This window comes from Triturus cristatus, chromosome 5_1 (genome assembly GCF_964204655.1).
Source record: "Triturus cristatus chromosome 5_1, aTriCri1.1, whole genome shotgun sequence".
NCBI classification, from domain to species: Eukaryota; Metazoa; Chordata; class Amphibia; order Caudata; family Salamandridae; genus Triturus; species Triturus cristatus.
The window spans coordinates 457,975,218-458,001,929 of NC_140587.1; the positions used below are offsets into that span (position 1 = coordinate 457,975,218).

The following is a 26,712-nucleotide window of genomic DNA, read 5'->3' on the forward strand; positions in this document are numbered from 1 at the left end:
ACATCTTTTAAACCGCAATCCGACTCTATAGTCCTGTGACAGTATCAACATCCAAGGGACCCTATTCACCTAATTATTACACGAAATAAAAAGGATCAATCTCAGTAATTCCATAACTCAACCCAGAGAGTCAAATGGCCCCTATCAACCGTTCCCATTCCTCTTTCGAATTAAGGCCATTACGTGCTGTGTTAAGCCTAGAAATATACCATTGCTCTCGGATTCTTCTTTTGAGCTCCATATTACCCCCTCTTCCATCCAGAAAGATCTTATCCAGGATAAACCATCTAATGTCTGTCGCACTATGTTTAATTGCATTATAATGGGCTACTAGAGGGGCATAAATCTTACCAGTCCTTACAGCTGAACGATGTTCCTGGAGCCTCGTCCACTGGTCTCCCCTATGTAAATGTAAATGTGTTTGTACTTATATAGCGCACAGCTACCCCAGACCGGGGTCTCCCGGCGCTGTACTCATACCGCTAGGGAAACCTACCTGGCTTTTTCCCTGTGAAATGTCCACTCCTGGGCATCCCAGGGTGAAGCCAGGCATCCCCAGCGCTGTGGGGCCGTTGTGGAGTTTAAGCAAGCTATTGCCCAGAGTTGCAGCGTGGGACCCATTATTAGAATCTGAGGCGAGAATATCCGGTCCGCGGAATTTATAGCCCGAGACCCTGCCGTGACAGGAATCGAACCCTGGTCCCAGACCAGTGCTCTGCATCGAGGTCTGCCGCTCTAACCATTGAGCCACACTTCTCCACCCATTGAGCCACACTATGTAGCCCTTGCCACTCGGGCACAGTAGAAGGTATACTATATTCTTGCTCCTACAGTTATTAAGGGTTCTAGACTCAATACGACACCCATTATGATCAAGACTCTTTGCCTCAATACACAGGGCGCAGACATTACAGGTGCCACAATTGGTGTTACCGATAGCTGCTCTACCTTCAATTCTTCTTTGAGTATTTTGATTAACCTCTCTATACGTATGAACCAGCTCATTCTTCAAGTTTCTATTTCTTTTGAAGGCAGAGATTGGCTTATCCAATTTCTGTTCTTCCTCATCATTTACAATATGCCAGTTACTGTTTATGACATTTTTTTTTTTTGTTACTCATATGTGAGTAGTTACTGACAAAGATAACCTTAGTCGTTTCTTTCTTCCTCTGTCCAGTTTTGTTAAGCATTGCTTCCCTGTCATAAGACCTGGCTCGTTTACAAGAATTGGAAATTCGTTTTTTGGGGTAACCCCTATCTTTAAATTTCTTTTTTAATACATCAGCATGTCTATAAAAGTCTTGAAGGTCAGAACAGTTTCTCAGATAACAGGATATTGTCTCTCTGGGATTTGGTGTGGAAACTTGAATAGTTCAGCAAAGTGTTTTTCGCCATAGGTTTAGTGTACAGTTCCACCATTAGTGCACCTTCCCTCTCCTTGATGGTAATATCCAAAAAGTCAACCTTTGACCTACTGACCTGTGAAGTAAATTTTAAATTGGGGTCACCCCTATTCAGCCATAAAAGAAATTCTTCCAACTCCTCTATTGCACCTTCCCAAATGAAAGAAATGTCATTAATGTAGCGATACCAGCCCGCCAGATCATTGTAGATGTGTTTACTCTCAATTTCACCAACATAGAGGCATGCTAGACTTGGGGCACAAAAACATAGATGAACTGTTTTTCATTTACTGGATGTTGTTGAGAAAGAACTTTAATAGTTACATAAGCATGATATCATTGAGCATTCTACTGGTCCCATGCCATGGGTTTCTTCCATAGTGGTACTGCCCAAAGAGGACAGTGAAGGAGCTGTACACATATACATTGACATGAGTCTGGCAAACAAGGCAATCGAACGAGAACGACATCCAGTGTCCACAGATTGCTGACATGATAGCGTAATGAAATGGTTTAAAGGTCTTCTCTCACCTTGATTTGAATAAAGGTTATCATCAGTTGGAACTTGAAGAAAATTGAAGGTACATTATAACCTCTACACATGTTGGTCTGCTTTGATACAAAAGACTAAGGAGCTCATTAGGCCATCCTAATGTGAAATGCCCCCTGCCATATTATGATGGCGGTGGATATCACGGCGGATGCAAAGTCCATCTCTCATCTACCACTCAAGACGAGTCATTGGGGGACTAGATGGCATCTTTGTGACATGGGGTGTTCCTGCCATATTGAAATCTGAGTTCAAAGATTTCTTAGAGCACCTGAATATAAAGCATCCGAAGAGCACACCTCTTTGGCTGCAGGCCAATGGACTTCTGGAGCGCTTTATGGATACGCTAAAGAAAGCAGCTACTCTTAAAAAGCTCGATTTAAAATCTTTGTTAAATTCTACCTTAAGACCTTATCATTTAACACCCCACTCGACCACAGGTGAAAGTCCTGCAACATTGATGTTCAGTGAGAGCAATGACAACCAAGATCCTTCACACCAATCAGAGAGAGAAAGACAAGAGAGCAACTTGTGAGAAGGACTTGGTTTATAAACTAAAGATGAAAGCTTATGCTGACAAAAGACGACATGCGAAGAACATCGTCTTCAAAAGAGGATTGCGTGCTCGCATGCTAGATGCAGAAAAGAAAATCTGATGTTCCATTTGATGCAGAACCGTTTCAAGTGGTGTCTACCAAGGGACACATGGTGACTGCCCAGAACCCTGTGAGAGACTCTTCTCACTTTGGGCATCTAACTCAATGTACCAGAGCTTTAATACAATATGCTTGTTACCCTATCCTAATTTATCAATCAAAACCTGTATATTCACACCTTGGCAATTTGACGGCATGTCGTCCGCCAGCTTATACTGGTAAAATATCAAAAGTGCAACTTTTATTTATAATATGAAATATTACCAAAAATTCCAATAAAACATCTTTGTGACCTATAGTTATCTATTTATCAACCTGCATATTTAAGCACCAAAGTTCAATAATATCAGACCTCCGTTAAACGAATTTTGAAAATCAAATTTATCACCGTAACCACAATATTGCTATTTCATATTATTTCGTCAACCATCTTGTGATGATAAAAACCTATGGTTATCTATTCATCAACCAAAATATTCAATCACCAAAGTCCAACTAGACCAGAGCTTCATAAAAAAGAAAACTGTTTTTCTGAAAATAAAAAATGACCACCATAACCATGACATTGCAATTTCATCGTATGTTGTCCACTATCTTGTAATGGTAAAACATGAGATGCAATTTATTCTAAAATCCTCCAAGCGAGCTACCACACCTTTGTTTTATAGTCTTGTATCAATGAATAATAAAATGATTATAAGATTATTTGTTACATTAAATTCCTCATCTAAACCATCAAATAAAACAGCATCATGCTACATCAAGAAAGAGAATTTCACTCTCAACTCCATGATTTGTAAAAAGAATCTTAATCTTAAGGGTAGAGGACTTGCTCTTTATTACAACTAGATATATTACAAAATCTGAACGAAACTCCATATAACATCTTTTTAAAAACCTAATTTAATCCATGATCTTATAATAATATTTATTATTCATTGATGCAAGACCATAAAACAAAGGTGTGGTAGTTTGCTTTGAGAATTTTAGAATTAATTGTATTTCACATTTTACACACTAGGGTGCCGATTCCGATCCTGTAAAACCCGGGTACGAACCGTCGTACGGAGCGTTTTCACCTTCCGACTCGTACCCGGGAAAACCACCTTACAAACCCGCAAGTAAAATTCGTACAGAAATACCATTTCCGTACGATTCGTACAAAACACCGACCGGCTAAAATATACCCACAATTCCGATCCGGGACACCGCATACGTGACGTCCGGACGGATTCAGGCAGCGTTTTACGAACCAGCAAGTACGATTCGTGCCTACGTCACTCCGCACGTAGCAGTTTTTACGGGAGCCAAAAACTGCCGGGAAATTGAGGACGACGCGAGGAAGGAGCACCTGTACGCGATGGACAGCCATGGACCCCATCCTATGTGTCATCCCGGCCCTCATAGCCCACGGCCTGGTGCACAGGAACCGACGCAGATGCCGCAGAAGGTCAGAACAAAACCCAGGGGCAAAGGTGGGGGGCAGGGGCAGGAAACATAACCCCCACCCAAGGCAAAATGTATACATGCCCTGTACATACCGTACCTCCAGGGACTGGTCACTCGGGGGGGGGCGTGTCCACCAAGGCCTGCGTCCCGCCACAACGGAAGTGGACGTAGACGCCTTCCCGTCACCACAACAATTGTGGTACGCACTGTACCCATGCCTGAAGAGCGTGGGTACGGGTCGTACCACGCCTACCCCTACGTCACCCCAACATTGGGGGTACGGCCCATACCCAGGCCTGAAGAGCGTGGGTACGGGTCGCACCACGCGTACCCCTACGTCACACCAACAATGGTGGTACGGCCCGTACCCATGCTCTTCAGGCCTGGGTACGGGCCGTACCACCATTGTTGGATTGCTGTAGGGGTACGGCCCGTACCCAGGCCTACAGAGCGTGGGTACGGGTCGTACCACGCCTACCCCTACATCACCCCAACAATGGTGGTACGGCCCATACCCAGGCCTGAAGAGCCTGGGTATGTGTCGCACCACGCGTACCCCTACATCACCCCAACACTGGTGGTACGGCCCGTACCCAGGCCTGAAGAGCATGGGTACGGGTCGCACCACACGTACCCCTACGTCACCCCAACAATGGTGGTACGGCCCGTACCCAGGCCTGAAGAGCGTGGGTACGGGTCGCACCACGCGTACCCCTATGTCACCCCAACAATGGTGGTACGGCCCGTACCCAGGCCTGAAGAGCGTGGGTACGGGTCACACCACGCCTACCCCTACGTCACCCCAACAATGGTGGTACGGCCCATACCCAGGGCTGAAGAGTGTGGGTACGGGTCGCACCACACGTACCCCTACGTCACCCCAACAATGGTGGTACAGCCCGTACGCACGTGACGTAGGGGTAGGCGTGGTACGGCCCGTACCCACGCTCTGTAGGCCTGGGTACGGGCCATACCCCTACGGCACCCCAACAAAGGGGGTACAGCCCGTACACAGGGCTTCAGAGCGTGAGTCGTGCTACGATCCACATCAGTGGACAGAGACATAGGGTTGTGTGCCTATCACTCCCAGCAGTGCCCAGACATATGATTGGTGGGTACAGAGGACCCCCAGCAGTGCCCAGACATATGAGGGGTGGGTGCCTATCACTCCCAGCAGTGCCCAGACATATGAGGGGTGTGTTCCTATCACTCCCAGCAGTGCCCAGACATATGAGGGGTGGGTGCCCATCACTCCCAGCAGTGCCCAGACATATGAGGGGTGGGTGCAGAGGACTCCCAGCAGTGCCCAGACATATGAGGGGTGGGTGCAGAGGACCCCCAGCAGTGCCCAGACATATGAGGGGTGGGTGCCTATCACTCCCAGCAGTGCCCAGACATATGAGGGGTGTGTTCCTATCACTCCCAGCAGTGCCCATACATATGAGGGGTGGGTACCCATCACTCCCAGCAGTGCCCAGACATATGAGGGGTGGGTGCAGAGGACCCCCAGCAGTGCCCAGACATATGAGGGGTGGGTGCCTATCACTCCCAGCAGTGCCCAGACATATGAGGGGTGGGTGCAGAGGACCCCCAGCAGTGCCCAGACATATGAGGGGTGTGTGCCTATCACTCCCAGCAGTGCCCAGACATATGAGGGGTGGGTGCCTATCACTCCCAGCAGTGCCCAGACATATGAGGGGTGGGTGCAGAGGACTCCCAGCAGTGCCCAGACATATGAGGGGTGGGTGCAGAGGACCCCCAGCAGTGCCCAGACATATGAGGGGTGGGTGCCTATCACTCCCAGCAGTGCCCAGACTTTTGAGGGGTGGGTGGAGAGGACCTCCAGCAGTGCCCAGACATATGAGGGGTGGGTGCAGAGGCCTCCCAGCAGTGGACAGAGACATGGGGGTGTGTACATCATCCTCCCATTAGCAAAACTCCATGGGTGCATGAAGGCATCCACAATGTGCGACTATGTTGATAGTGCCATGACAACACATCACTGACAGCAGTGTCCCACTCCCATGAGGATGGATGTCCTTCCCCCACTGCATGACACACCACATGTGGGTGTGATGACAAATTACACATGCATACCCACCCCTGGCTATGGCAGCACAATACACACACTGAGATCATGCAACAAGACTGTATCCTCATGTGAAACCCCACTAAACTAAGAGAGCCTAAGGGAACACACACTGTCACCCACATTCCAGGACTGATAGGAATGTACAGGTGCTGGGGCAGCCAACAAGTTGTTGCCTCCCATGGAAGGAAAAGGGTGGAGTACCCACATATACAATGCCCACAATTGCCAGTCAGGTGCCCAAATACCCTGCAGAACAAGTAACACATGTGTGCTAGGCTGGGAGTACACACATGCATAGTGCGGAAAAGGGAGCATGTCCACATGAAGCCATGGCAACATACTCCATACACAACTACAGTGACTACCAAGGATGGCACAGACGATGCAGGCGTAGACATTGCTGAGCAGGCATGGGCAAAGTTGAAGGGATCCCTCACACACCAAGGAACTGTAGACACAGGTCAGCACAACAATTGGGAAACACCCTGCAGGGAAGAAGTCAGGTGCCACAGAGGAAGGAACACTCCTTGGGATAATGCAAACCATAGAGTAAGACCAAAGATTATTTGCAGCGACCTTGTGATGGCACGCAGATACCAGGGTCCTCCCCATGAGCAGCACACTACAACATTTCCCAGACACCTAACACATTATCACCACCCCAACTCAGGGAGCAGCAGCACCAACAGCAATACCAGAGAAGCATTTGTGTGCAAATGAAAAACAAAATGCTTTATTCAGCATAAAAAAAATTGGATTTGAAACATACACTATATACAAGGCCCATAGGCCAGTCCATATGCAAATTCCGGGGGGGGGACACATTGGGACGCGTCTCCCCTAGCTTGCCTGCACAGTTCACAGTTCCTTTCCATCCACAGGGGTGGGTGGCATCATGTGGGGGGGGAAGGACCAGGCACCGCAGGGACAGGTAGGGCAAGGGTAGGTGTTGTGGGTGCAGGGACGGACGACTCCACCACAGGGGGTGGGGCAGCGCCAAAGGTGGTGGTTAGGATTGCGCTGCACACAGTTGCAAGGTCTGCCAGCGTCTCCCCTGCACCCGAAGGAACCACAGGCCCCAAGGAGGGGGGGGGTCAGAGGGATGGGTTGCAGCGCTACTGGGGGAGGGTGTGGACAGGGGGGGACTCAACTCTCCTGCCTGGGGGATTCCTCGACCGCTTGCGGGGTGGTGTCACACTGGGGCTGAAGGACAGACAGGCCATGAAGGACTCTTTGTCCGACTGTTGGGCAGGGGAGCTAAGGGGAGTGGTTTTGGAGGAAGTGGGTCGTGAGGACTGCGGACTCCCACTGTGGCTGCGTGGCTGCCGTTTGCCCCCCGACCCAGTGGGTGTGCCTACTTCCTCCTGTGTGTGCGTGACTGGAGGAGTGCGCTTTGGCCTTCCCTGTTGGTGTGCTGCCTGTGTCTGGTGGGGTGCGTGCATGGGGATGTCTGGGTGTGCTTGGGACAGGCATGGGAGTGGGAAGTGTGGATGGGGCAGGGGTAGGGGGGGAAAGGAGCGCTGCAGGAGACCCACTGCTGCCATCAGTGACGAGTCCATGGACCTCAGCAACATCCGTTGGTCAGACATCACTGATGACATGCCCTCCATGTACGACACCATCTGTGTCAGCAGTCTGGTGTGGCCATGGAGGACATTAAGCAGCGATGTCTGACCAACCTGCAACTGCCGCAGGATGTCCACAGACTCAGCATTGACGGCAGCAGGGGAGACAGGGGCAGGGGGTGCGGTGCCTGGCACGTAGGAGACATGTGGTCGCCTAGCACGGACAGAAGGGACCTGAGCAAGTGGGAGGGCGGTGATGGGAATGGAGGGGGCGGCGAGAGATGTACTGCTGCTTTTAGCTGTGGGAGCAGCCTCCGCCCCCTCTGGGAGCTCAACCTCGGACCCGTCAGCGTCATAGTCAGCGTTGGGACTGGACAGGTCCTCCGCCTGACTCCCCTCGCCCTGCCGTGCCACTTGCTGCGCCAGACTCCCCAGCACTGGTGGCACCGGTGCTGGATCCCTCCTCCACGTCCGTGCCGGTGTCTCCCTCGGTGTCCCCCGACGATGCTGTGGGCAAGGTGAAGAGACAGGAAATAATCAGACACCTGTATACATATGACACATGAGTCCAAACTACATAGGTCACAGTGCATAGCATGAAAAGCATCATGAGTAACATCTACAATACTACGCACATATGTAGGCCATGCACTACACAGTTGGTTGAGCCACCATGCCACTTTAAAACAATGGAGAGCATGACACAACAGCAAAGAACTTGATATCAAATTATACAGAGAGGCTAGTGTCTGTGGACAGTCGAGCATGGATGAGCAGGAACCATGTCTTTTAACTTTTGACACATGCTGCAAAGCACAAACATTAAACCCTGCACAACATGACTGGGTCAATACTTGTTGAGTGTCTGTTCCGACTACCATCACACACAGGCCAGACCTGGCAAGGAGACATAAGCTTTGGACATGTAGGCCTTTCCCGCACAAACCCCCCCCCTACCTGAGACAATGTGATTGAGACAGAGGAAGGACTTACACCTCTTAATCAGGGATCACATTAATGGGCTCCATTAAAGCCTAATTGCACTCTAACTACCCCTCGTGGGGCTGACCACACATATTATTGACAAACAACCATCATCAGATAGTTATACACAGACACACAGGCACTGGCCAGTGTGAGGATGCACAAGCCACATTGGGTCACCCTGTACAGTGTACACATGTAGCACACTTTAAGTAAATACAAATGAGGCCAGCGTACAATGCCACAGAGGCCAACCTATGCTGAAGACACTGAGAATGTCCACAGTGTTGGATGACACACATGATTCCTAGGAAAAGGTGTCTCAGGGGACTGTAGTGGCCACACTGCTCCATGGTCCTGGATAGATCCGACTGCAACAGGAGCAACCGTCCCCACACTATGCATATCTCCCCCTCATGCACATCATGTCTGAGGCCATAACATCGGTCATGCATGCTGCAAGGCAGTTCATTTTAAGCCTCACACTCCTATGTTGAGACTCTGCATCAGTGCCAACAATCATGGACCCCCAAATGACTGAACTGGACAGGGCACAGGCAAGGTCCCAACACATGTCACAGACCACCCCCACACATGATGCTGCAAGCATTGGGCACTTGGATTAACTGCCAGCCTAGATTACCTTGTGCAAGAGTGACTTCACACAGACCAGGGCAAACATGTCAAGGAGGGGAAGGGAGAAAGAACAGGACCGGTTGACTTTGGGGAACAGGATATGCACTGCACATATAAACCCTGGCAGTGTATCCATGCGACTGAGCACTTCCTAAAGCTGGTGACAAACAACAAACACACATGTACCTACCCCCTTCCTGCTGCTGCTTCTCCTGTAGCCGCCTATCCATGTCAGGGAAGACCACCGCCAGGACACGCTTCATTTGGTGGGTCAGGCGCTGGCGCCCGCTGTGTTTGCGTGGAGGTGAGTCCTCCAGCAGGACCCGGGCAATCCTCCTGGTCCAGCACCGGATATCCTGCCAGCGCTTCCTCACCTGGGCCAGGCGCCGACTGCGACCCTCCACCGACGTCACAGCCCTGATGGCCCGCTTCCAAATCTCCCCCTTGGCGTAGGTGGCTACCTGTGAGGATGACAAAGTGAGACAACATCAATACACCTGCTCCATGTCACAGAGACACACATTAGAACAATTGGGCTTGTTTGAACAGGGCATAGTATGCAGCAAACTCATTGCACCTTTGTCATAGGGACATTATCCTCTGGGGAAGGCCAAATGCACTATGTGGCATTTAAAGTACACGGGTGGCATGAGGGGTGCAAGAGAATCAATGATCATGGCTCACACTGTGCATCACAAGCAACACCAGGATAATGGACAGCAACTCAAAGCAGTCACATGCCCCAGGCCACTGACGCAACCTCAGCGGAGTACACAGACACACACAGGCACAGGACAATCACCTGCCATTGGCAACTGCGGGTACAAACATCACTCTGCACATGTGCCACTTGACTGGAGGGAGTCACAGGTGTGGGCCTAGCTCAGCACATCAGACACACAGCACGGCTCCCTGCTCACGTCAGATGGGTAGGGCATATGCATCCTCCATGCAGCTGGGGTGCAACACTCACCCATGACAGGGGACTTACACACACACCAATGTCCAGGGGACGAACACATCATTTGGACACTATCACCACAGGTACACTCAACTCACACACATCTGTGGGTACAGTCACCTGTCACACTGGGGAGACCACAGAATCACATCAGGACTATGGAAACAACATTCCCAAGGGGATTAGCCAGGCTGAATGTGGCATGCACCATGCAGTGATTGTCACAGTAAGCACAATGCAAGTGAGGAGTGCAGATATGAACCACATCAGGCTCTGCATGGGAGACATAAGGCATTCCCCCCCCTGGGACCCACCATGAACAACATTGCATGTCTGTCACACCTGGACACAATGCCAGAAGTGACAGACACAAAAAAGGGGCACAGTCACAGCTAGTGGAGTCAGCACTCACCTGCTCCCCTGGTCTCCCAAATAGGCAGGGGTACTGTGGGAGGATGACGTCCAGCAACGCCTCATTCTCCTCTTGGGTGAAAGGCTGGGCCCTCTCCACAGACCTGGACATGGTGCCAGAGGAATCAAGAGCAGCAGCAGTGGTGTGGAATGGAAGGTTGAGCAGGCAAGTGCTCTCTCATCTGTCCTGGCTGCTTTATATCTCCCTTGCTAGGCTGTTTCATTTACAGGAGTACAGAGTGATTGGTCAATCTCATTTGCATCCTACATTTCCTCCAATCACTTCAAACCTACCCCAGTGAGGGCCTTTGCATGGTTCAAAATTTGAGCATGATGTCAAGTCAACAACCACTTTGCAACATAGTATATTGTCTCCAACTGACTTTTGCTGGCCACCTGATGAAAAATTTTGAACTGGAAACTCGGTCTCCATGACAACCAGCATGCATTTAGGCCCTTATACTTGTCCCTCATGTGTCCCCTATGTAATTTCACTATCCACACACAGGTACAGTGCGTTCCACACATACCCCTAGGGCACCACTACTCCAGTGATACGGTCCGTACACGTGTGTGTAGGGCCCGTATCACTTTGGTAGTGTTGCTGTAGGCCATCCACACATCTCCCGCCTGCTCTCAGGCATGCACTGAGCGCACACACAACACCTTTGCATGATGAGTGTGCAACTCCGACTGCCTACACAGCGCTGCCACGCCTTCCAGGACCTGTCACACCCACCAGGTCATGTCCCTCCTACTCCCCACCGGATCTGTACCCCTGCAAGGCCATGTGAGTGGGACTCAAGGCTTCTGCATGTAATATGCTTTTGTCGTGAGGCACATGGCACAGGTATCATCTTTCAGCGTGTCAATCTACAATGTGTCCAGGACCCCCCTATCCACCATCACATGCGCACATGCCCTCATCATCAACTCGTATGCCATTGACAGCCAGGCGCTCCTCACCCTCACCAAGGACGCAGACATTTCCAGTTCCAATATTCAAGATTGCATGGGATCCACAGATGAATGGCAGAACAGCAGCCACCTGAGGCTGGACTTGTACAGGACTGAGGTCAACATCTGAGGATTGTCCCCTTACAGCTGGCTCAACTGCTTGTGTCCCACCCACAGAGGCCCCGCACAGGCACCCAGTGTCCACGCACGCAAGATGTTGTGCATCATGGATTGCTTGCTTTAATTTGCCATGGTAATCACCAGCATCTGTACCTCACACTGCAACACCCTCAGCATTATGAACACGATCCCCAGATAGATCCACTCCAAGGTAAGACGGACCATCCCCCAGGTCCACGACAACATCCATGTCAAATACTGCCCTGCCCTCTACGGAGCAGCCACATCCAAAATCCAGGGACACTTGTCCACATCCAGGCTGCATCTGCACACCTCAGCGTCAACATCCCGCGCCCCAGCCACATCACCGTCCAGCAGTGATAGCTGCAATGGATCACTGTGTGCTGCAGGATGACCTTCAGACTCCTCACCCACACTCAGGAGGCAGGACACAACCCTGACCCAAAACCAACCTTGTACCACTGTCATCCGAGACCCTGTAGTGCCATCTCCGTGCATCCAACCTTGACCTGGCCACCATTCTTCTGATCCACCGTACTCCTGCATGCAGGACATAGTTCTCCCACCTGGGAACACATACCTGGGACTCCCTCCCCAGGAACCTCCAAATGAGGCATGACCTCTACGCCTTAATGTTACTCTTCCAAATAGGTGTGTCCTCACAGTTTCCCTAACACCCCCTCAGCAGCTTGAGGCCATCACAGGGGAGTATTGCGCTCCATGTCTGCATTGAATGATACATTGTGACCCATGTGTGTCCTGTACCAGACTCCGTTCCCAGGGTATGGATGTGTGGAGTTAGTTCAACACTCAGGCATAGTTTGACATTTACACACACATATGTTGGTGAATAATGCCAAATGACAGCAACATCTCATGACAAACTTAAGTATTTATTTTTGGTGGGGTAAGTCTTTTGGTGGATGAAGTAAGGTGCTCTACAGGGTGCATAGAATCCAAAGTTCACAGAGGGAGATGGCATCCTTGTCAGTTGGAGTCATCAGAGTCCAGACCACAGTGTTGGTCGTCATTGGTCAGACTGTGACCAGCAAGTCCATGTGGCAGAGAATGTCATTGGGTAAGGTGGTGCTTTGCGCCAGAGGGCCAGGTGCCAGGCCAGGTGACCTGGGAGATGTGGATGGTCCGCTGACTCTCACGGTCTTTTCCGTGGACGACCCACCTTCCTCCGGGGACCCTCAGATGCAGGCCTTGACGATGTCTGTGATGCTCCGTCGGAGGAATCCTCCTCCTCCTCCCTCCCTGTGGCTGGTGCTGGTCTTCGCCTGGTGTCACAGGGAGGGTTGCCCATGTTGTCGGCAATCCGACGGAGTGAACGGCTCATGTCCGTTTGCACCGCCAGGAGCTCAGCCAGTCTTGCCTCCATCCGTCCTTGGTGTTGTTGTTGACTGGCATGTTGCTCGGCCTGCAGGTTCTTAATCTCGTTGAGGGTCGCCACTACCTGGCTGATGCCCCTAGTGTCACGCCGGTATGTGTCCAGGATGTGGCGCATGTGTGCTATACCGGTTCCCTCAGCTGGCTTGATCAGGTCTACGGGACCCCTGAGGGATGGCATTAGCGTGGTCGTCTGCCTCCTCCTGGGTGCCCGGAGAACCTTGTCCCTCCTGGTCAGACTGGCTGTGTTGTTCGGTGCGAGCAGGGCTCCTGGGTGTCTCCTGGGATGTGGCAGGAATGGGGGTGGTGGTTGGCACAGATGTACCTGACGCAGGTGCTGCAGGGGCTTGGGCACCAGAGGGGCCAGGTTGGTCGGGGTCATCCACGGAGTGGTGAGAGTCGTCGCTGACGGTGGGGTCATCTTCACACTGAGCCTGGGACTGTGATTGTTCCCCCCCCATTGTTGCGGGGAGGTCGATGACGTTGCCCTGTGTGTGAGAGAGAGACAATGTTAATGCTGTTTCATGCCACATCCATGTTTCATACATATTCAAGTAGTCACAGTTCCTCCAGGTGGTTGGATGTGCCTAGCATTCCTCTCAATGTACACTTGGGGATGGGTATGTTGCGGGGGACAGATTGGTATGTGCTCCTGAGTGTTTGCCAGTAGTTTTTTTGCTGGGATGCTTATTTGGCTATGGATTGGTCTTGTTGTGTCACATGTCAATTGTGGGAGTGGGTAAATCCGTTGCCTGCCCGGGGGGGGGTGTGCTTGTGTGAGGGGGGGGTGTGACCAGGCCTGCTGTTGTGTGTAGTGTGATTTGTCATTGGGTCTCCCAGGTGATGTGTCTGTCCCCTCATGGTGCATGCTGGCATGACAGTGTGTGTGAGTTCCTGTGCTGGGTATGTGAGCTAGTGGAGTTGTTGTTTGAGTGTACAGTGGTCACAGGAGGGCCTTGTGCTGCCTACAGCAGGGCCAAGTGTCAGCTACCTTGTCATTACTTTGCCAGTCCCTGTGCATTGGGCATGGTGCATGGGTATGTACCTAGGCCATATGAGCTGTGGGCATTGGTGTCTGGTTCTGAGTTGCACAATGTGTTGTGTGAGCCCCACCCTCCCAGCATCCCGGACATCCAGTCTTGTGTTTGTGGTTGGTGTGGCCTGGGACATGGCATTGCCTTTATTTGTGAATGGGGCATGGAGACGTTAGTGGCATGAGCGTGGTTTTTAGGGTGTGGTTGTGTGCCGTGAGGGCTTGGGGGTAGGTGAGTGCATTTGTTGTAGTTGGGGTGTGGATGGCATTCCCCCCAATGTTACATGAGTTGTTTGTGTACTCACCAGGCTCTGTGACTCCTTCGACTCCATGTACTCCCACCGGCGGAAGCGTGGCCATCACCTTCTCCTCCCAGGGATGGTAATGTACGGGCCTCCAGTGATGTTACTCTGGGCGTATTCCTCATTCATTTTCCTCTTGACTGCCCTGCACAGATCGTACCACCTGGCTTGGCATTCATGCCTGGTCCTTCGGATGGGCGCAACAGCATTCACCTTATCGACGATCCTCTGCCACAGGCTGGTTTTTTGGGCTATGGTGGTCAGTCTGACCAATGTTCCAAACAGCTGTGGCTCGACTCTGATGACTTCGTTGACAAGGAGCTCCAGCTCCGCCGTAGTGAACTTTGGATTCTTGTCAGTGGGCATGGTGTGGGGTGTGGGCGTGGATGGTTGTGGGTGTGTGGGTGTGAATGTGAGGGTGTGTGAGTGAAGGTGAAGAGGGGGTGTTTGTGAAGGAGGTTGTGTAAAGGTGTGTAAGTGAAGGTGTAGTTTAGGTGTGAGTAAGGTGCGAGTAAGGTGCAGTTGTTTGTCTGTGGTGTCTGTGAGCAGTGGGTCTGTTGCAATGGCTCATGGGTTGTGTGTGTGGGCCCTTTTTATTGGTCCAATTTTTGGGTGTGGCTGTGTTTGAATTTGTGGTGGGTGTGTTATAAGAGGTGGTTGTGATTTGGTCCTCAGTTTGGCTGTTTGGATGTGGCAGGTCAGTCATAGAGATGTATTTTGTCATGTTGACATGTTTTGTGGTGTTGTGCGAGTCGAATTGACCCTCCTTGTGCTGTTTTACTGTGTCCTGGTTCTGTATGAGTCTTTTTCGCGTAGGTACGGTCCGTACATACGCGATGCTGGGTGAGGGTGCTGGGGTACGGTGTTGGGGTACGGTGCGTACAGGTGCGGGGCTGTGCTACGGTGTTGGGGTACGGTGCGTACAGGTGCGGGGCTGTGCTACGGTGTTGGGGTGCGGCGCGTACAGGTGCGGGCTGTGCTACGGTGTTGGGGTACGGTGCGTACAGGTGCGGGGCTGTGCTACGGTGTTGGGGTATGGTGCAGAGGGGGGTATGGTGCTGACATGTGCGGGTTGAGGGGGGCTGTACGACTCGTATTTGGGCACAAGTTTACCCGTGTACATGTAGGCTACAGCGTTCGCTCCGTACGGGGCCTTTTACATGTGGTTGTGTATTCGGATGGGCGGTACAGATCGTACTTGCGCGCTCGGACTTCTGTTTTACTATTTGCACGTAAAAATGTCCGGCTCCCTATCGGACACTTTTCCCGACGCTATTCGGACGTAAAAATTTACGGCTCCCTCTCGGACCATTTTCCCGACGCAATTCGTATGTATTTTTCACGTACGAATCGTACTTCGCAGTTTGTACGGTACTTGTACGATTCGTGCGTAAAAATATACCAATACGAGTCGGACGGTAAATTTTTTTAACGGATCGGAATTGGCACCTAAGGATCCAGTCCATTTTTTAAATTTTATAAAAACACTTTTAAAATAACCATCTCTTTTCTGCTAGCTCCGAGCAGAGGCATACATGTGAATAGCTTGTATTGCAGTAGAGTGTTTATCTGGTATATGCTTGCTTCAGTTATTTTGCGATATACCTTATAAAGATAACTGGTTTGACTGGACTTTTTTTCTTTTGAAGGCATCCTTTATACCTTTGTATATGCTTCGGGAAAATCCAATTTTTCTTTTCAGATAATACACTTCCTTTAATTGTTTTCAAGTATGACTTGCGATCTGACAGTGTAGATTAATCACATATACCATACAATTGTACATTCGATACTCAGGAACAGTTTTCAAATCTTCTGACTTGTCCCTGAGTACTGCAACTGATGTTTCATGAGTTTATGCCAAATCTGCCAGTATTTGAGACATCTAAGTTGTTTCCTACAGTTGTCTCAATTTCTTACTCTTTGCCTTTTAGCTTCTCAAATGATTTCCTATTTCATATAATTTGAAAACTTTCCTTGGTTTTCTCCTAACCTTGTGCGATCAGGGCAAGTATCTCAGCCAAACGGAATACAGCATTTAGCACTATTTAATTAGATGTGTTGCCCAAGATCAGCAAAAAGGGATTCAGAATATTGCCTCTTGGTAGAGGTCTGCTCCTGGCCCATGCCATGAAAATGCATGACTAACTCCCTATAAATGGCATAGGAAGGCATAGTAGTGCAGTGTCCATGCATTCATACTTTGGGGCTGGGCTGGTTATAAACTCTGGCGGGCCATGGGCTTGATGCAGTGGTGATGGCAACAGTTGTCCAGGGGAAGAAAGTAGAGTCCGATATTGACTGTAGGATGGAAATAAACACTTGGGAGAGGGATTAATGTTCACATTTAAGAAGTGTGAGTGGTCACTCACTTTAGCTATTCGTATTCTGCTGTATTTAGTGCTGTTTCCTAGCACACAATGCATCCTTGCGTCCATTTTGGACAGGAGGGTGCATTTGTGTGCTAAGAAATAAGACTAAATACAGAATTATTACTCTTGCATAATTCAAGCGTAATCTAGCAGAATTCTTAGGTAATTGTGCATGATTACGCGAGACTGATTCACAAGAATTACATCCACCTCTAAATAAAACAAAAAAAGTCACACCATACTGAAATATTTAGAGTAATCTTAAAAAACATATGTTGACTGTTTCTGAAAACAAAAAGTTTCATACCAGAAAATCATCTGCAGTTTAAATTCCCACGTTCGCTGCTGGTTACTTCCTTCATCTCCGCTAGCACAATTGTATTGGTAGAGGAACTGAGTCTTGGTACCTCCTATTATGTAGCGATGGGATGAGGGCTTGGTCATGGGATTGATAAGGCTGATAATGCTGAAGGGGTTTTTCGATGATTAAACAGCAGAAGTCAAAGAGAACAATAATCAAACCATCATTCCATGCTAAACTTCTAGCTATTCCAAAAGCCCAGTTCCAGCTCTTTAAGGATAATATCCCCATCTTTTCTGGTAAAATAGAAGAGAAATACCAGAAATGGGATCACCCAATCAGCTGAAATTTGTGCTCCTAAGAGAAGTCTTAACAGTAAACCTCATCGCAAAACTACCCCATGCTACACTGAACAGCTCTGCGCATTGGAAAAACAATGCAAGAAATTAGACAGACTCTGGAGGAAACACTATGACCCAACCCTCAAGTCTGATACAAGCTGTTAATCAGAACTTATCACAATGAAATGAAGAAAGCCCAAACTAAATATTATGAAGGGGAAATCTCGCGGGCAGCAAATTCCCCTAAAGAGCTATTTAAGGTAGTCAAAACTTTGACCAACCCTTATGAACATTCCAACGCCCCCCCTACATCAGTCAAGAGATGAACGACTTTTCTTGAATAAAGTGACAGAAATATACGATCAGTTCCCGAAAAATAGGGAACATGCTGCAGTTAAAATAAGTAAGATATCCTCATCTTCATCACTAGCTCAATTTCCTAGATTGGAGGAAGAAAATGCACAACACTTAATTACTACCACCAAATCTGGCTCTCCAATTGACCCGGCATCCCCGCGTCTCCTAGTGGAGGCACTGGAGATCCTTTAACTATAGGTAACTGAACTACTCAATGTATCTCTAGATTCGACTCTAGTTCCCAAACCGTGGAAGCACGCAACCATTAAGACACTACAAAAGAAAGGCAATCTCCACCCCACCATTTATAATAACCTGTGCCCCATCTCCCTCCTACAGTATCTTGGTAAACTTTTGGAGAAGCATATTAATTATACACTGACCAATTTCTTAGAGACCAATGATATCCTTCATCCCACCCAAATGGGCTTTCGGGCCCCACATAGTACTGAGTCAGCATTGCTGACGGTCACAGAGGAGCTAAAGGCAATACTAGATGGGATCAGTGACAGAATATCAACATCAAAATATCGAGGTACAAAAATATCGATGCAAAAATATTGTTGTCCAGAATATCGAAGTCCTATCTACCTAATGGTAAGAACAAAATTTTTTCGAAACAAAATATTGTTGTCTAAAATATTGTTGTTAAGAATATCGTTTTTTTAATGTTTAATTAATACATATAATTAAAAAAAACATAGTTAGAATTATTTGATTTTTTTTTAATTATAAGTAATACATATAATCTAAAAAATAAACATACCTATATATAAAATATAATATATATATGTACTTATTAATATTAATAAATAATCATTTTATTAAATTATAAATTGTTAGAAATATATTAAACATTATAAATATATATATATATATACAAATACACCAATAACATAAAAATAAAATACAATATAAATATAATAAAGTAAAATATTAAAGTATTTTTAATCTTTGTAAAATACATTTTACACTACATTAACCAAAACAGTAGAGAACATATTGGATAGCGAAGGGGTAAAAATTACTATTCCCACTCCAGTGAGTACAACAGTAGGGAAAGTATTGGATAGCGTAGGGGTAAAAATTACTATTCCCACTCCAGTGAGTGCAGCAGTGGGGAATGTGTTGGATAGAGTAGGGGTAAAAAATACTATTCCCACTGCAGAGAGTGCAACAGTAGGGAAAGTGTAGGATAGCGGAGGGTTAAAATTACTATTCCCACTCCAGTGAGTGCAACAGTAGGAAAAATGTTGGATAGTGTAGGGGTAAAATTACTATTCCCACTCCAGAGAGTGCAACAGTAGGGAAAGTGTTGGACAGCGTAGGGGTAAAAATTACTATTCCCACTCCACAGAGTGCAACAGTAGGGAAAGTGTTGGATAGCGGAGAGGTAAAAATTACTATTCCCACTCCAGTGAATGCAACAGTAGGGAAAGTGTGGATAGCGAAGGGATAAAATTACTATTCCTGCTCCAGTGAGTGTAACAGTAGGGAAAGTGTTGGATAGTGTAGGGGTAAAAATTACTATTTCCACTCCAGTGAGTGCAATAGTAGGGAATGTGTTGGATAGCATAGGGGCAAAAATTACTATTCCCACTCCAGAGAGTGCAACAGTAGGGAAAGGGTTGGATAGCGGAGAGGAATATTTTACTATTCCCACTGCAGTAAAATAATTACAAATAATTAACAAACAATTAATTAATAAAAAAATAAAAAAATACCTCCCACCATAATCCACTATAAATGACACGAACAATGTTGTAAAACATAACACTATTAGACTTGACCCCAAAAATATGATCTATGCAATCAAACACTTTCCCCCAGAACGGTCCCAGCACAGAGCAACCAAAGAGCATATGTGCTAAGTCTCCCACCTCCAAATCACAATTCCAGCACAGCGGGCTGTCCCTCAAATGAAGTTTATGGAGTTTTTCTGGCGTCCAGTATGTCCTATTAATGAGCATGTATTTGGTTTGGGCTAGAATAGGTGAGATCTTATTCGTTAGGGCAGCAACATGTATCAGATCCCAATCAAATACTAAACCGGTAGAGTTGGGTTCAAATTCCCACTTGACTTCATTTTTCTTGTGTGCCTTACTCGGTGCAGGAAGAAGTAGCTTGTAAATTTTGGAAACGAAGTGACCGGATTTCATAAGTCTTGGAACCTGGGTCTTAAGCCAAGGATCATTCGTGTTGAGGGAACGAGTAGACAGAATAACTTTGAGTTTCAAAAAGTCATAGAAGTCCATTGGCGACAGATTGTGGCATGCCTGAAGCGAAGAGAACGGCAAAGGGTGTCCCCCGTCAAATAAATCTCGTACCAGGTTAATTCCTCTCTTAGACCAACTCCTCCACTGTAGAGGCTTCCCTTCCATCTTAAGTGATGGGTTATACCATAAGGATACCATGGTAGACTTCCTCCACAGCAGCCCTACTTTATGAGTTTGATCAAGCCTCAACAGTGCTCTTCTAGTGTTTAATAAGATGTATCTGGAATGGGGGAGGTGGGAAAGGTCCATCGAGAGCAATGCTATAAGAGGAGCATCACCAATCAGGGATTTTTCAATACCAATCCACAGCGGAGTGTAGTCCGCACCCTCATTCAACCACTGTGCTCCTTGTTTGCAGAGAAAAGCCGTCTGATAGTTCCTGAAGCTAGGAAGACCCAGGCCGCCTTTTCCTTTTGATAACTGAAGCTTCTTCGTCAAGTCTAAAAGAGAGTTTGTCTATGTTCTATTGGGAGTGTTGGATCAGGAGCTTCATAATGACAATGATCGTCAGTTGCTGGATGTATTGCTTACTCTAGCCTGTAAGGTGGTGCTGTGTAAATGGAAGAGCGCATCTGAGGTATCATTCAGGGTTTGGCAGGAATGGCTCTCGTTTTTAAGAGTAGCTGATAATCCAGCTCTGCACTCCTCCCCATGGCGTGCTCCTCACAAGAGGCTATGGAAGGCCCTAGATAGATCTGCATTCTCATTTGACCCACCCTGAATGGAAGATACGGAAATGTGACGTTTAAGCTATAGAAGAAAGGGCATGGCGGACTCGGAAAGGCAACACACACGTGAAATAAGGCACTGGCATTTAGGGCGCCCAATCAACATAGCGCAATCGGACCTTGGTGTGCTGTACGTGGTTTCATGACATATCTCAGTTTCTTTACTTTAATTTAACTTAATTTAACTTAATTTAACTTGGTATAAGCTAGTCCATGAGCTAGTCAATGTTCTCGGATGTGAGGGCCTGAATTACTGTCCAGACCTATTGGTTTTATTGCTCTGTTTGTGAGGAATTTGTATTCATATATTTCCGTGATGGGTGTGACCCATCTATAGACTTGCCAGTTTCAGGCACTAGCTGTTTGTTATGTACTGGGATTTCATGTGTCATTTATTGTATGTCTTGTCTTTTTCTATTTCTTTTTCAATAAAAATGATTTGAAATAAAAAAAAAAAACTTAACACTATTAACTAATTAATAATTTTTTTTTTTTTAAATTAACAAACAATTTAAAAACAATGAATAATAATTTAATTCACACAATTAACGGTATAAATCAATTTAAAATAAATGTTATAATAATTGTTTAAAAAAAATATATAGAAATTAAATTACTTCCCAGCCTACTCCCCTATCAACACACAACCCACTCTTGAACAAATCACACAAATAACATAATTAATAATTAATTAATAATTATTATTAACCAATTAATAAATAATTAACAATATATTATTTAACACAATTTACAATATCATTTTTTAAATACGTAAATATTAAATAATTACAAATGTAAATAGATTAATTATTATTAAATTTCTTCCCACCCTCCTCCCCTATAAACCCACAACATGCTCCTAAAAAAATAACAACATTTACATATTTACCAATTGATTATTAATAATTAACAAACAATTAATAACTAATTAATATTATATTATTTACCACAATTAACAATATAAAATAATAAATACTTAATTATTAATTAATTGAAATTAATAATTAATTAATTAAAAATAAATTACTTCCCACCCTATTCCCCTACAAACCCACAACCCGCTCCTAAATAATATAACACAATTAAGATAGTGACAAAATAATCAATTATAATTAACAACCAATTAATAAGTAATTGATAATAAATTAATTACCACAATTAACAAGATAAAATATTTGACATATAAATATAAATTAATAAAAAATAATAATTAATTAATTATAATTCAATCACTTCCCACCCTATTCACCTATAAACCCACAACCCGCTACAGAATCGATATGCAAAATTTAATTGAATATAATTAATAATTTCTCAAAATTATTGTTTAATTTACTATGATTAAATAATTTCCCACCCTATTCCCCTACAAACTCACAACCCGCTACAGAACGAAAACGCTAAATTTACTTAAAAAAAATTAATAACTTCTAAAAATACCTAACCAAAAATATAGAACCCACACATGTAAAATACATACTAAAATACATAACACTAATATAAACATCGATATTATTAACAACAATATTATTACAAATGATATTACTGACTTCGATATAAACAAAAAGAATATTTCTTATCTTTATGTCGATATTCTGGTCACCAATATTCTTTATGTCGATATTCTGTCCCTTCGATATCTCCAACGATATTTTTGTACTTTGAAAATAAAAACTCGGTATTATGTCTGTACACGACTAGATGAGGGCGGATCAGTCGCCATTCTCCTGCTGGACCCCAGCCCTGCTTTTGACACCGTGGATCACACTATCCTAAAAAGCTGATTAGGGAAAGTTGGACTTCAGGGTAAAGTCTTGCCTCCTTCCTGAAGAACAGCACCTTCCAGGTGATAGAAAGGGGCTGTGTCTCAGATCACCTCCTTATCACATATGGTGTTCTGCAGGGCTCATCACTTATCCCTACTTTATTTAATATCTATGTACGACAGCTTGCCGAGGTAGTACAGGAATTTGGCATATCAGTGGTGTCATATGCTGACACCAAGCTAGTTGTGTCCTTCACTAACGTCTCCAACCCAAGCAACTATCAGCTGCCCCTCTGCCTGGAGAAAGTGGTCAACTGGGTGTCTAACAGCTGTTTGAAGCTGAATGGTGGGAAAACAGAGCTTATGCTGCTGGGAAACCTTGGCATCCATACACCTCTGACACAGTGGCCCAACTGTATGGGAGATCCACCTATCCCCAAACCAGCTATAAAAAACCTGGGAGTCTGGCTGGAGGATATACTTATGTTGGACTGCCAATCCAGGAAGCTATCAGGAATTTCCTTCTCGCTTCTTAAAATGTTAAGGGAAATAATTGAAGTGATTCCCGAGCACCTGAAGAAAACTGTGATTTAATCCCTCCTAATCTCTCAGCTGGACTATGGCAATTCGCTGTATCTGGGATCGCCAAAGTATGTAGTAAGGAAACTCCAAGTGGTTTAGTAAGCGGCAGCTAGACTCCTGCAAAAAAAAACCAACCACATCTCTGTCAACAAACCTCTTAAACAGTTGCATTGGTTGCCTGTCGATGCCAGAGTTAAGTTTAAAACCCTCTGCATAGCGCACAGAGACATTATCAGGGCCTGTAAAGCTGAGAAAATTGATATCTAGATGCACCCCGATTGGACACCTCAGATCCTCCCAACAGCAGCTCCTTAGGACAACCAGAATTAAAAGGGCTAGACGGGGTGGCAGATCTTTTGCCCATCTGGTACCCAGGTTGTAGAATGCCCTCCCACTTGAAATCTGAGTTGTATCCAACAAAACCTCTTTCAGGAAAAAACTAAAGACCTGGCTGTTTCCCCGCTAAATACGTGTATGCTCGGCACTTCACTAGCATAACATCTTTTAGTGCTGGGAAGCCTTAGGGCAGTCATGCGCTCTATAAATCCCTTACATTTACATTTACATTTACTTGGATAGTCAGTATAGCATCTAGCATAAAAATGCATCTTGACCACCTGGATTGCCTCAAAGGAGGGAAATATGTGAGAAGCTGATGGGGAGAAAAGGGTGATGGAAACTTCTTGGCCTTGATTGGGAAGGCAGACAAGGAGGGACCAGAGGGGCAGGTGATATATGAGGTGATAGTGGTGTTTGACGCTGCATTACCACACTTTCCAACTGCCAGGGATACTTCTCATCCAATATTTACTCCTGGGTAGTTGTGATGGCAATCTCAGGCAAGGGGGATCACGAACCATGAGAGGGTTGTTCTTCCTGGTGCCTCAGGATCATATTCCTTCACTTCTCCTCCCAAAGTTTGAAGTTATCCCCTCCTGGGCCGAAGGTTTCCTTCAGCTGATGTTTGTTTCCTCTGTGCCCTTGGCATCTTTGTTGAAAAAAGAAAAAATGAGTATTATGACTCATAAATGTATTACACATTTTGGTGCCGATCACGATCCTGTAAAAACCGGGTACGAACCGTCGGACGGAGCATATTCTCCGTCCGACGCGTACCCGGTCGTCAAAATCTACCAACATGGAATTACGATTCGCACGGAAACACCATTTCCGTACGAATCGTACAAAACCCCGACCGACCAAAATAAACATACAAATGCGATCCGGGAAAGCGCCGACCTGACGTCGGGACGCACGCAGCCTGCCATTCACGAACCAGGAATTACGATTCCCACCGACGTCATCCAGCACGGTGAATATTTTCCGGCAGCCAAAAACTGCCGGGAAATCAGGACAACGCGAACAAGGAGTACCAGTACGCGACGGACAGACAGGACGACGCGAACAAGGAGTACCCGTACGCGACGGACAGACATGGACCCGAACCTACGTGTCATCCCGGCCCTCATAGCAGTCGACCTCCTCTACAGGTTACGACGCAGACGCCGCAGAAGGTCAGAACAACTAAGGGAGGGGGGAAAGGGGGGGGGGTGGCAGGACCAGGGCAGGCCACAAAGCCCCCACCAAAGTCACACAGCACACATGCCCTGGACATACCTGACTCCCAGGCCCTGGTCACTACGAGGGGGTGGGGGCGTGTCCAGCTAAGCCAGCGACCGCCACAACGGAGGTTCTTCACGACGCAAACCTGCAACACAACCAGACAGGTACGTCCCGTACCCACGCCTTAAGAGCGTGGGTACGAGTCGTACCACGCCCACACCTACGTCACCCCAACAATGGCGGGACGGCTCGTACCCACGTGGCAAAGACCTGGGTACGGCCCGCACAAGCATCACATAGCGTGGGGACGGATATGTACGGACCCTACCCCCACCCCGTATGCATGGAGCGTACCCCCAACCCCAACAGTGTAAGTACGACACGTACCCCCACCCGCGTATGCAAGGAGCGTACCCCCCATGCCAACAGGGTAAGTACGACACGTACCCCCACCCGCGTATGCAAGGAGCGTACCCCCCACCCCAACAGTGTAAGTACGACCCGTACCCCCACCCGCGCACGTATGGAGCGTACCCCCACCCCAACAGTGTAAGTACGACACGTACCCCCACCCGCGTATGCAAGGAGCGTACCCCCCCACCCCAACAGTGTAAGTACGACATGTCCCCCCACCCGCGTATGCAAGGAGCGTATCCCCCACCCCAACGGTGTAAGTACGACACGTCCCCCCACCCGCGTACGTATGGAGCGAACCCCCCCACCCCAACAGTGTAAGTACGACCCGTACCCTCACCCGCGGACGTATGGAGCGTACACCCCACCCCAACAGTGTAAGTACGACACGTACCCCCACCTCGAATGCATGGAGCGTACCCCCACCCCAACATTGTAAGTACGACACGTACCCCCACCCGCGAATGCAAGGAGCTACCCCCCATGCCAACAGTGTAAGTACGACACGTCCCCCCACCCGCGTACGTATGGAGCGTACCCCCCACCCCAACAGTGTAAGTACGACCCGTACCCTCACCCGCGGACGTATGGAGCGTACCCCCCACCCCAACAGTGTAAGTATGACACGTACCCCCACCTCGAATGCATGGAGCGTACCCACATCCGTGTATGTCATGAGCGTACATATTGTGAAATTGGAGAGGTGGGTGCAGAGTCCTCCCAGCAGTGCCCAGACATAGGAGGGGTGGGTGCCTATCACTCCCAGCAGTGCCCAGACATAGGAGGGGTGGGTGCCTATCACTCCCAGCAGTGCCCTGAGACAGGAGGGGTGGGTGCCTATCACTCCCAGCAGTGCCCTGAGACAGGAGGGGTGGGTGCCTAACACTCCCAGCAGTGCCCTGAGACAGGAGGTGTGGGTGCCTATCACTCCCAGCAGTGCCCTGAGACAGGAGGGGTGGGTGCCTATCACTCCCAGCAGTGCCCTGAGACAGGAGGGGTGGGTGCCTAACACTCCCAGCAGTGCCCTGAGACAGGAGGGGTGGGTGCCTATCACTCCCAGCAGTGCCCTGAGACAGGAGGGGTGGGTGCCTATCACTCCCAGCAGTGCCCTGAGACAGGAGGGGTGGGTGCCTAACACTCCCAGCAGTGCCCTGAGACAGGAGGGGTGGGTGCCTATCACTCCCAGCAGTGCCCTGAGACAGGAGGGGTGGGTGCCTATCACTCCCAGCAGTGCCCTGAGACAGGAGGGGTGGGTGCCTATCACTCCCAGCAGTGCCCTGAGACAGGAGGGGTGGGTGCCTAACACTCCCTGCAGTGCCCTGAGACAGGAGGGGTGGGTGCAGAGTCCTCCCAGCAGTGCCCAGAGACAGGGGGGTTGGGTGCAGAGTCCTCCCAGCAGTGCCCAGACATAGGAGGGGTGGGTGCCTAACACTCCCAGCAGTGCCCTGAGACAGGAGGGGTGGGTGCCTAACACTCCCAGC

The 26,712-nt window shown here is 47.8% G+C and overlaps 1 protein-coding gene across 1 annotated transcript in view; it reads left to right on the forward strand.

Moving 5' to 3' along the window:
• LOC146831063 (uncharacterized) overlaps positions 1-23,266 on the forward strand; it is a 40,334-nt gene extending 17,068 nt beyond the window's left edge. Inside the window, exon 3 of the mRNA XM_085603830.1 lies at positions 22,811-23,266. Coding sequence (XP_085459956.1) covers positions 22,811-23,266 — 456 coding nt within the window. The remainder of the gene's footprint in view (positions 1-22,810) is intronic.
• The last annotated feature ends 3,446 nt before the right edge of the window (positions 23,267-26,712 follow it).